The 12,736-nt window shown below is 33.8% G+C and overlaps 1 protein-coding gene across 6 annotated transcripts in view; it reads right to left on the bottom strand.

The window, feature by feature from the left end:
• LRRCC1 (leucine rich repeat and coiled-coil centrosomal protein 1) overlaps positions 1-12,736 on the bottom strand; it is a 40,903-nt gene that overhangs the window by 21,031 nt on the left and 7,136 nt on the right. Inside the window, exons 5-10 of one of the 6 annotated variants that reach the window (XM_023227804.3) lie at positions 12,664-12,705; positions 11,745-11,920; positions 11,437-11,646; positions 4,094-4,287; positions 2,799-2,946; positions 1,214-1,362 (exon numbers count right to left, since the gene is read on the bottom strand). In XM_023227804.3, the coding sequence (XP_023083572.1) occupies positions 1,214-1,362; positions 2,799-2,946; positions 4,094-4,287; positions 11,437-11,646; positions 11,745-11,920; positions 12,664-12,705 (919 nt within the window). Of the gene's footprint in view, positions 1-1,213; positions 1,363-2,798; positions 2,947-4,093; positions 4,288-11,436; positions 11,647-11,744; positions 11,921-12,663; positions 12,706-12,736 lie in introns of those variants that run through there. The other 5 variants (XM_023227806.3, XM_023227805.2, XM_023227808.2 and 2 more) reach the window with 5 other exon arrangements.

Raw genomic sequence — 12,736 nt, 5'->3', positions numbered from 1 at the left:
GAAGACATATCTTTTCTCTTCTACTGTCTGTCCATGACTCAGTCACAGGGTCTCTACAAATCTGTCACTACATAATGTTGGTTACTTATCCACTTACTGAAAGCAGGAGTGCTGTTTTTCTGAGGTAGAGCACTCTTACTGAACCATCCTGTTCCCTCATCATAACCAGTAGCTTCTTGTGTCAATTCAGACAGACATTTGTAAAACACAAATAAGGCAGGAAGTTGGTGGGTAGTGGTAGAAGGGCTAGCAATAACATTATGCATCATAGCTTTATAATTATAGAGGTTCTCATAGCACGCATGTTGCATATTAGAATTGTCTTTATACACGACAGGTACAACATATCAGAGAAACATGCAGTGGGGTAGAAAACACCATGTCAGTATCACAAAAGTGTTTAAAAGAAACTGGGAACTGGGCTGTGAACTGTGTACATCAACTTATCCAAATGAGATTTTAGAAGGGGAATTACCCACTGCACAATCAGACAGGAAATGGAACCAGGAGCAACTTCCCAAAGTCTGTTAGCAAATGTCAAGTCGAGAAACCTAGTGCTCATTCAAGGGTAAGAAACCATAAGAAACTCTAAAAATCTTATAATCATTTGAGGAAAAGCATAACATTAGAAATAATTACAGGAAACAGAAGGAAAAAAGTTATTGTAATTTAAAAAACTGGTATTTTCACAGAATGAAATGACAGACCTGTATTAAAGAATGCAATACAACAAAACAAAACAAAACAAAAAACCCCAGATAAAATGGGAGACGTAATGGTGAGGATAGAATAAAATCATTAGATTAAGAAACTGGGCTATATGATACAAAAGCTCACTGCAGAAGATGAGTATGTGATGAAATCAAATATGACCCAAGAAGCTGAAAGAAAAAGGCTGCCAATGCCTGCCCTTTACAGAATCTGGCACTTTATATAAAAAGTTGTTAATCACTGCTCTAGTCTCTTGCTGTTCTTTACTTATAATATTTACCCGACACCTTCTTCCTGCTTGAGGGCTCAAATACATGTATCTGAATTTCTTGTTAATATAACAAGCTATTAAAGTGCTAAATTATCTAATAAAATTAGTTCAAATCAAACTAAAACCACATACATTGTTGTTGATTGAACTACACTGAAACTAAGGAATTAAAGTTCTAAAGTCAGTATTCTTTATGCTATGAGGTATCTTCAGGTTTATTAATTTTTTTACCTATCTGTGGTAAGTAAAGCCAGACTATGAATATCATCTTTTTCATTTGCATGTTTATGCAGCTCATCGATATAATCCATGAGTTTATTTTCGGCTTGCTCAGCTCTCCATCTCTTCTCTCTCTCTTGGTCTAGCTGTTCAACAAGGGACTGAAAGAAGACAACAAAGTTATGTGAACTTATAAAAGTTACCTAACTTCTCACAGCCTCGACTTCCCCATTTATAACAGGGGAATAATAGTATCTACTTCAAAGAGCTGTGGTGAAACTTTTAATTTTATTTTTTTGAGTCTCACTCTGTCACCCAGGCTGGAGTGGAGGGGCACGATCTCAGCTCACTGCAAACTCCACCTCCTGGGTTCCAGCGATTCTTCTGCCTCAGCTTCCTGAGTAGCTGGGACCACAGGCATGTCCCACCACGCTTGGCTGTTTTTTGTATTTTTAGTAGAGACGGGGTTTCACCACGTTGGTCAGGCTGGTCTTGAACTCCTGACCTCAAGTGATCCACCCACCTTGGCCTCCCAAAGTGTTGGGATTACAGGCGTGAGCCACTGCGCCTGGCCAAAAATTAAGTTAATGGTAGCAAAGCATATAGATAAGTGCAGAACAGTGCCTGCTACATAATAACCAATCAATAAATGTTAGCTGTCATTATTATGCCACAGTAGATAAGATACGATTTTTGAAATAGTATATACTCATAGCATGGCACTCACATGCCAGACCCTGTATTAAGGATACAGAGTCCTTACCAAGGCACACAAGGAATATGAAGATTGGTAAGGATCTAATCTCAAACAAACTTGGGGGGGTAGAATCAGACAAGATTGATTTTTCATGAGAAAAATGAATATGTAACTTGGGAAACACAGGCACAATAGGTTAAGTAAGAAGAAAGATGAAGTGTGTCCAAAGTCATAATGATAATTATTATTTTTCAATATTAAAGCCTCTATAGTTGAGAATAAGGGGAGGAAACCAGTAGCCTAAAATGTACCAATTCTATTACTAAAAGAACAACACACAAGTAATATAAGGGGAAGTTAATGAAAAATACAAAATAATGAATCCACAAGTACTGAAGTTTCTCAACATGAGAATTGTTATGAAAATTTTAAAGAATTAAAACATTTTTGAACACCTCTTAATCTGGGATCCAGTGGTCCAAAATTGAGTTTCAGGAAAGTCCATGAAAACCTTGAAATTATATACATTTGTTTTGAGTGTAAAAATGGGCTTCTTTGAGAAGACCTATAGAGATTTTTAGATATTAAAAAGGGTCTGACACCCCAAAAAAGTAGGAAGCACTACATTAAGGAATAAGAATTAAAAAATTCATAACTGTTTCTTCCTCCAGAAGCATATAATAAATGATTTCACTTAAATCTGATCATAAAAAAATGAAATTTTCATTCATTCAAAAATAACATTACATAAAATCTGGAAATCAAGAAGGAAAAAATAACCAATTTTCATCACTCCAATAAAATGCAAACACTTTTTGCTAGTAAAAGCATGCACAATTTTTCTGGGACTCTGTATTTAAAATTATTCATACTACTTTTTCTTAATTTCTTAAATCATACCTGGTAAGTGTTGTCTTCTGAGTGACTTTTGTCTACTTTAATTATTTCAGTCTTTGGCTTTTCTGATTCTTGTAACATAGGACAGTTCGCTAAAGATGAGCTTACATATAATTCTTTAAGGTAAGGTGGTTTCATTTTACGACTACAACTGTAAAGAATAAAACACAGCAAATCACTCAAGCGTGTTCACATTACTTTTCTCTAACATTAACATTTCTAGTTGCATATGCAAACAGCTTTTTAAAAAGAATATTAATAAAATTATAGTAACTTGGATAAACTGCTTTATAAATTTTATAATGGGTGTGCTCTTGATTAATGAGTGCCTCAAGATTTTAAAAAAGATAAGGATTTCATAAATGTTCAGGGTTTAACATTTTCAGGTAGGGTAAAATTCTTGGATATATCAGAATAATTTAAAGAGTACTATAGTAAGGTGATACCTAAGAACTTGAAAAGACAGTAAACAGAACTACTCTTTGGGAGTTAAAAGTTTAAAATCGACACATAATGGGTCAAAATTAATAGATTCTATCACTTGGTAGGACCAAAGAAATTCCAGGGTACGTCCTGGAAAAAAGTACAGTGTTTGAAGTGAACTGAATGCCTGTGTGTGTGTGTGTGTGTGTGTGTGTGTGTGTGTGTGTACATGTAAAATGTAATTGGGTAGGTATGGAAGAAGTAAACAACAAAATATGCCTTACAAAAGGAGAATTACAGAGGCAAAAGTTTACTGTAACCATCCCAGAGTAGTCATTTCTGAACCACTTGTCATGGTGAGCCCAATTACGAAAGTACAGACATCGGTTTCCCTTGTCCTTATGGCATTAAACACAATCATCTTATTCACATTTAATCCTAAACTCAGTGTCATCTGACTAGGACTTGGCTTTCCATCTAGATCTGCCTACAAAGAGAGAAAAGGCTAGTCATGTAGACTCAAGTGTACCAGTCTTACTTCCCACTGTAAATGAATGAAACTAAAACCACATACATTGTTTTTGATTGAACTAAACCTAGATTAAATGAAGGTATTCCAGTTCTAAGGTCAGTATTCTTTATGCTACGAGATATCGTCAGGTTTATACATTAATTTTGCAACTAAGGTACAGACACAGAGAAAAGGATCCTTTTATATACATTTACATGAATGTACTGACCAGATCAGAACCTACAAGGCTGAAAAATCAAATCTTCAACATTAGTAAAGTAACAAATACCACCATGAGCTAGCTTTGAAAAGCCAGCATTATTAACTTCTGTGTGCCTTAAATTTCTAAAACTAAAACAAGTACCTTACAAAAGAGTTGCAGTTTTTATTGTGGTGCTTAATAGTTTGAATGGTTTTGGCATAATACGGGATTTTTGATCTTCGAGGAACTTTTTTATTGCATTCTTTTCTGTTTCCATAGTCACTTTCAGAAGTTATATCTGTGTCTCTTTTTGGTCTGGGGTCTTTCTCAGGAACATTATCTATTGAATTACAAGTCTAGAATTTAAAAAGCCAACAAAGTTTGTTAAAAGTTCAGTATAAAAAAGATTGAAATTGGAAATTTTATTATGACTTTTTATATGATTAAGGGTTTATAAACTAGAAATGTTTGACAGGGAATTAAGCTTCTGGTATGGGCAAGCAGGCGTCTACCATGTTGACTTTCCTGCAGATAACAATTATAAACTCTGGAAAAAATACAAACAAAACAAAAATAAAAACTACTTGAAGGCCTTAGAAAGTGAACAAAGTAGGATTATTCTAGAGGCGAGGTGACACTTGGAAAATGGACCAGAATGAGGGTGTTTCTGTTTTTTATGGTTTTTAGTCTGAGAATGTCCCACAATCAGTATTATGTAGAGAGTCTAAACCTCAGGTAGGAAAAACCAGACTTCTGGGCCTAAAGAACCAGAGGGCAGTATGAAGTGGACTGCAAGTGGCCCAGCAAAGAACAAAATAAATGAAATGAACTTTGAACTGCTACTTAAGATAAAAACATACAATCTTAGTCAAACCAAGTTAAGTGCTTACTAAAAACAAAAATGTCAACACTCTTTGGAAGACTATAACCAAATCTAGAGTATCCACAACAAAACATTCATGATGTCCAAGATACACTTCAAAATTGCTCGCCATAGGAAGAACCAGGAAAATGACCTATTCTCAAGAGAAAATGGAGACCAAACCTGAGATGACTCAATGTTTGAATAAGCAAACAAGAACTTTAAAATAGTGATCAAATAGTGATGTTCAATGAGATAATAAGAAATACGCCTGTCATAAACAAAAAGACAAGAAAACTCAGCTCAGAAATAGAACTATAAAAAATAGAAATTCTATAACTGAAAAATACAATGTCTGAAGTAGAAACTGACTGAGATTAATAGCAGAATGAGACAATAAAGAAAGAGTATACGAACCTGAAGCTAGCTCAATGGAAGTTATTCGATATGAAGAGTACAGAAAAACAAATGTTGACAAAATGTACAGAGCGTTGGGGAATTTTGAGGCAATATCAAAAAGTCTACATGGAATCTGAAAAAGAGAGGAGAAAATGGAGCAGAATAAATATTGGAAGAAAGTTCCCAAATTAGGTGAAAACATAAAATTACAGATTCAGGAAGCATAGAGAAACCGGAAGTAGGATAAACACAAAGAAAACCATCCTTAGGTACAATGCAGTCAAACTGCTGAAAACAAACAGAGACAAATTCTTGACAGTAGCCAAAGAAAAACGGCATATTACGTACAAGAAATCAAGGATCTTGAATTCATGTTAACTTTGCAATCAAAACTATGGAGACCAGGGACAGTACTGAAAGAAAAAAAAATTGTCAATTGAGAACTCTATATTCAGTGAAAAAGTCCACTAAGACTAAAAGTGAAACAGACTACTATCCATAGATGTAACACTACATTTGCTAAAGGAAGTTCAGACTGGAAGTCCTGGCTGAAGGAATATAACACTAGATGGAAATTTGAATCCTCAAGAAGAAATAAGAGCATCACAGTTGATTTATATACAGATAAATACAAATAATGTTTAAACATTTTACTTGAAGTGATACAGTATTAACTCTAAGTAGACTATTTCAAGTCTTTTTTTAGAGCATTCAGACCAAAACAAAACCTAAAGAATTGTGACTAAAAAACCAACATTATGAATTAAAACTGAATTATATCCCAGCACTTTGGGAAGCCAAGGTGGGTGGATCACCTGAGCTGGGGAGTTCAAGGCCAGCCTGACCAACATGGAGAAACCTCGTCTCTACTAAAAATACAAAATTAGCCGGGCGTGGTGACACATGCCTGTAATCCCTGCTACTCAGGATGCTGAGGCAGGAAAATTGCTTGAACCCAGGAGGTGGAGGTTGAGGTGAGCTGAGATCATGCCATTGCATTTCAGCCTGAGCAACAAGAGTGAAACTCCATCTCAAAAAACAAAATAAAACAAAACAAAAAAACCTGAATTCTAAAAATTATCCAACAGAAAGTAGGAAAGGAAGAAAAACGAATAGAAAACAGAGACAAACAGAAAACAAATAACAATAAAATGGTAGACTCTAATCTAACTTCATTAATGATTACAGTAAATTTTAACAGACTCTTCAAAAAAAGTGATGGCCAGATGGGATTTAAAAACAAGACTCACTTTTCTTCTGTCCACATGACCCATTTAAATATAAAGACACAAACAGATTAAAAGCAAATGGATGCCACGATGAGGTATATCTCTACACCCACTATGATGGCTATAATGAAAATGACACAAAAGAGCAAGATAGCAAGGATGTGGAAAAACTGGAACCTTCATATACTGCTGCTGAAGATATAAAATAGTACAGTTACTTTGGAAAGTCTGGTAGTTGCTCCAAAGGTTAAACATATGACCCAGCAATTCTACTTCTAGGTATATAGCCAAGAGAAATGAAAATCTATGTCTACACAAAAACTTATACATAAATATTCATAGAAATATCATAATAATCAAAAGTAGAGGCTACTCAAACATCTATCAACTGACAAAAGGATAAATAAAATGTGGTATATCCATACAATGGAATAATTATTTGGTAATAAAAAGAAATGAAGTATTGATACATGCTCCAATATGGATGAACCTTGAAAATATTATGCTAAGTGAAAGAAGCTAGTCACAAAAGGCTAAATATTATGATTTCATTTATATGAAATGTTCAAAATAGGCAAATCCATAGAGAAAGAAAATAGATTTGTGGTTGCTTAGGGTTGAGGGTGTAGGTAGAAGGAAATGAGCAATGACTGCTAATGGGTAGCACTGAATTGCACACTTCAAATGGGTGAACCATATGGTAAGTGAATAATGTATCTCAATAAGGCTGTTAAAGAGGAACATTTCATAATAATAAAAGAGTAACTTCATCAGAAAGACCAAGCAGTCATAAATGTGTATGTGTTTAATAACAGAGCTTCAAACATAAGAAGCAAATAAAGAACTAAAAGGAGAAACACAAATCCACAATCACAGAGATTTAAACACTTCTTCATGCCACAACTGATAGAACTAGATCAACCCCCCACCTCTACAAACAAAAAACCAAGCATCAGCAACTGATAGAATGGACAAAAAATGAGTAAAGACGTGGTTCACCTGAAAATACTATCAATCATGCTGACTTAATTGTAGAATATACATTCTTTTTAAAAGCACAATGAATATCCACCTAGAAAAACCATATGCCAGGCTATAAAAAAACAATAAATTTAAAAAGATGGAAATTATTCAGAATATGTTCTCTGAACAAAATGGAAGTAAATCAGAAATCAAGGACCAATAACATATCTATAGAATGACAAATGGTTTAAAAATTAATAAAAGACATTTCTAAATATTTCTTGGATCAAGGAAGAAATCACAAAGGAAATTAGATAAGTATTTATACAATAGCAAAAGCAAAACATACCAAAATTTGTGGCATGCGGCTAAAGCAGTGCTCAGAGGAATGTTTATGGCTTTAAATGATCATATTAGGAGATAAGTCTAAAATCAATGACCTAAGTACTTATATTAAGAAGTTATGGCTGGGGGCCATGCCTTATGCCTATAATCCCAGCACTTTGGAAGGCAGAGGTGGGAGGATCACTTGAGGCCAGGAGTTCGAGACCAGCCTGGGCAACACGGTGAAAGAAACCCTGTCTCTACTAAAATTACAAACATTAGCTGGGTGTGGCAGCACAGGCCTGTAATCCCAGCTATTTGGGAGGCTGAGGCAGGAGAATCGCTGGAACCCAGGAGCCATGGAGGTTGTAGTGAGCTGAAATCAGGCCACTGCACTCCAGCCTGGGTGACAGGGCAAGACGGTATTTAAAAAAAAAAAAAAAAAGGCGCTAGAAAACAAACAGCAAAGTAAATTCACAGTAGAGGAGGAAAATAACCAGAAATCAAGAACACAGAAAACAAATATTAATCAAATTAACAAAGCCAAAAGTCTATTCTCTGAAAAGATCATCAAAACCCCTTGCTAAACTATTCAAGCAAATAAATAAAAAATAAATAGAGAAAACACACACATTACCAGTATCAGTAATGAAACAGATTTTCATTACAGATCCTATATAAATTAAAAGTATAATAAGGGAATATTAACAATTTTATGCTGATAATGAGATGAAATGGACAAATTAACTGAAAAATACAACTTACTCAAACTGACAAAGAAAAAAAGAACCCAGAGCTAGATTTTACAGTTTGTAAGGTGATTTAATTTTTTTTTTCAAGAAATTCATTAAAGAAATTTAGTGAAAAGAAAAGCGTTTTCTACAAATGATACTGAGATAACTGAAAATCCATATGGAAAAGAGTGAACCACATATTTACACAGATCTAAATGCAAAAGGTAAAACCATTAAAACTTTTAGAGGCTAACACAGGAGAATGTTGTTTTGGTATGCACAAAAGGTTTTAAAGTTGCAGAAAACAATGATCCTAAAAGGGAAAAAAATGACAAATTGGACTTTATCAAAATTAAACACTATTGCTTATCAAAAGACCAGTAAGGAAATGAATGTGATATCCACAAACAGGGAGAAAATATTCGTATTTGACAAAACACTAGGTGTCTAGCATATATAATCAATTCCTACAACCTGGATAAACAACCCAATTTAAAAATGGGCAAAAATTTTGAACAGGCATTCATAGAAGATAAATAAATACTCAATAAGCACACAAAAAACTGTCCAACATAACTAATCATTAGTGAAATGTAGATTAAAATCAGAACAAACATCATGATACTCCCACTAGAATGACTAAAATAAAAGCAATGCTAACCTCACCAAATATTGGTGGGGTGGCAGACAAACTGGAACAGTCATACATTGTTAGTGAGAATGAAACAGAATAACCAATTTGAAAAAAGTTATCAATTTCTTATAAAACCGAACATACATCTACCCTATAACCCAGAAACTGCACTTCTAGCTGTTTACTGCAGAGAAACAAAGATACATGTTTACAAAAAGATTATACAGTAATATTCATTGCAGCTCTACTCACAAACCTCGAATAACCCAGGTTATAAGCTAGGTTATAACCTTGAACAGGACAATGGAAAAGTAAAGTGTAATATATTCATAGAATGGCATACTTCATAGAAATAAGTACTGATTATACATAATAGCATGGATTTTTAAAAGGTTATGCTGAGTGAAAGAAGCCTTACACAAAAGAGTATACACTGTATGATTCCATTTATATTAAGTTCTAAAACAAATATTAAATAATATATGGTAGACTAAAAATCAGAAAAGTGATTGCCTCTGGAGGCAGTAGAGGACTGCTTGTGGGAGAGGCCATGGGGAACATGATAATGTTAACCTTCGCAGAAGTTTGGATAACAGATATATGTATTCTCAATTCAGGAAATATGCAGACCTGTATTTCACATCAAAGAAAACACCTAAAAAATATTTAACTCTAATTAATGATATGCATGCTTAGTATTTAGGGAAAAATGTACTGATGTGTGTAATTTACTTTGAAATGTGTCATAAGATAGTCTGATACATGAATAGATAGCTACATGACAAAATAAATGTAGTAAAATGTTAAGTGTAGAATCTAGTTGGTGGATATATTGATATTCACTAAGAAATTCTTTCAAGTTTGCTGAAGAATAAAAATGCTCATAATAGAATGTTGGAGAAAAACTAAAATAAAAGCAAAACAGTTTTTCACAGATATAAAATTTCCCACTTCGGCAGGGTAATTATGATTTTAAGTCCCATGATTAAGAAAAACAAATGTCTTTATTATAATACAGCACATTGCAGTAATATTATGACTTTATAAGTTGATACTTGAGATGAAATCATTTGAGTGTAAGAACAGCTCAATGCAATTCAAACTGCATGTGTACTCTTTACACCAAGATAGACAGTTAACAAGAAGTCATTTTCTTAAACATTTTAAATATACACAGCAGTGAATCACCTTTCTTTCCAGATAGCTAGACTCTTGTTTTTGGTTAACAAAGTAGAAAGAGCTAGCAATGTAAGAAAGAAGCATGACACAGTTGAAGAATTTGATTGGACATAAGGAGATATGAATTTGGAGCTCAACTATCTTGCAAATAAAGTACTTTTAAATAAGTGATTTAAATTCTGGAACTTCTTTTCTACAACCCGGACAATAATACATTAATCTCTATCTACTTGATTGGGTTGTTATGAGAATAAAATGAGATCAGCTGACGAGAAACTGACATGTTCACTTCACATTAAAGACATTAAAAACTTCAATCTAAGAAATGGAGGAGTCCAAAAGTCCAGCCTGGGTGACAGAGTAAGACCCTGACTCTAAAAAAAAAAATTAGTAACAATAACTTAGTTACAAATTTTTAAGTTGAACTAACATTTGACTAATAGCCTCTTTGACCTATACCACTATCTTTCTATCCTACACCCAGCTAGAAGGGAATAAAGTAATAATCTATTGCCATCAGATAGTAGTGGTACCCAAGAGAACCACCGCCACTGTGGATGATAGTGAGAATGCTGGAGTGAGGGTTGGAGACCTGAATAGCAGTAAATTCTAGGAATTGTAGTTCATAAACGTAGCTCACAGATTCTAAAAACTAGAGATTCGGTAGCAGGGGTAAAAAAGGATTAAGAGCTCAGGAAAGTATAGATTGATTAGGTGATGGTCTACTGGAAAATGAAATTGATACAGAAACTATGTAAATTAACCTGCCATTCAGCTGTAAGTTGTAGAGGTGATTTTGACCATTAATCCACTGAAGAGATCGTAGAGGCCAAAGTATTCCTTTGCGTTAAGTAACACTGAGTCCAAAGAGTTTCCCCCTTGCTTATGGTGGAAATAAAAGGTGGGTGGAATGGCAGTAATGTGAAATACTGCAGAACAAGACAAAGAAATTACATAATGAAGATGTAAAGGAAGACAAATAAAATGAGTGAAAAATTTATGTTACCTTTTACTACCACTACGCAATAACAGACCCCTATTTCTGTAGAGGAAAACAAAAATATATGAACACTGATGCATTAAAATAGGTGAGTCAGCTAGTACATAATTTTTATTTTACATTTTCTTAACTATGTTTTCTTCAATAAACATGTCTATAGAGAAGCAGGAAAAATAGTTACTTCATTTAGAAGTTGTAAAATTTGATCATCTAATTTTTGAAGTTTTATCTCATTCTGCAAATCGCTTTCATGATTACTTTTCTCTGGCTCAGAAGACTGACACACGGACATAAAAGACGTCAACACAGCATCACTTGGTGGACTTGCAAACTGTTCCAAGGGAACTAACTCATCGATGGGCGCTGTTATCACTGGCATACTATCAACGATCTATGACACAGAAACAAACCAAAATCCTTTTAATTTATATTCACTTGTTGAAATTTGAAGGTATTTTTTATATTATGAAAAAAATGTAAATACTATACCTCATCTTCACTTATATTTAGGGGAGAATCAGAAGAAACTAAATTATCCAAAAGACCTTCTAGGCACTGCAGCTGTGATGAATTTATTTCTGCCAAATTTACTGGTTCACCAAATATGTTCTTGCAATCTAAGATTCTAAGCTGTGGCAGAGTCTGGAGAATAACTGCTCTGTACCCTTGGAAACAAATCATTCAAAATGAAAACTTAAATATTAAAAAAACTCAATTATTTCTAGAATAAACTAAATTTATCATACCAGATATATCCCCCAGAATAGTTTCAGAAGGCAAATAATAAAGTTGTTACTTACTCAACTTCTCCAGCATGTAATCATTAAAATACAAATCATTACATATAAAAGAAACAAAACACTTCTCCTTCACTCTCCATCCCTCTCAAATAACTCTCCTGATGAAGTTCAAAAAGTGAAAATAACTATCTCTAAAAAATTACTTTAAATATATAATGCACAAAACCAGCAGAAATTTATTCTAGGAAGGAAGCTAAACATGTCTTTTATTTTTTAATATGATTAACATAAACAACATAAATGAACATAAAGCAGGATGATGTGGATAATGACCAAAATGCCAGAATTTCCCTAGTGAGGTCTCAGCATTAGCAAAATATCCCCCTTCTTCTCTTTTAAATTACACATAACTAATATTAAAGCAGGTAAACTATCAAGTAATGAAGAATAATACGTATATTTTCCCTAAGAACAATTAAATCTGACAAATTAACATTCCTTTGGTACTAACGTTAACAGAAGCACCTTAATCCTGCGTAAATGTAATTTTAAAACTAAGTATTTCTAATAAAGGCCAACGAAGTGGTTGGAAGAATTCCAAAAGTAAGAAAGAAGTCTGGCAACTTAGAAATCTTGAGGGAAGAGAAGTTATTTCAGCAATAAGTTACCTTTCAATTCTGAAGGGAGGGTGACTGTATTGAGAGAAGTACCTAATTTAGGAAAAAAGGTGAAAAATAAAGA

Source organism: Piliocolobus tephrosceles, chromosome 7 (assembly GCF_002776525.5).
Source record: "Piliocolobus tephrosceles isolate RC106 chromosome 7, ASM277652v3, whole genome shotgun sequence".
NCBI lineage: Eukaryota > Metazoa > Chordata > Mammalia > Primates > Cercopithecidae > Piliocolobus > Piliocolobus tephrosceles.
The sequence above is the reverse complement of the archived record's forward strand: the minus strand, read 5'-3'. Positions and strand labels throughout refer to the sequence as shown.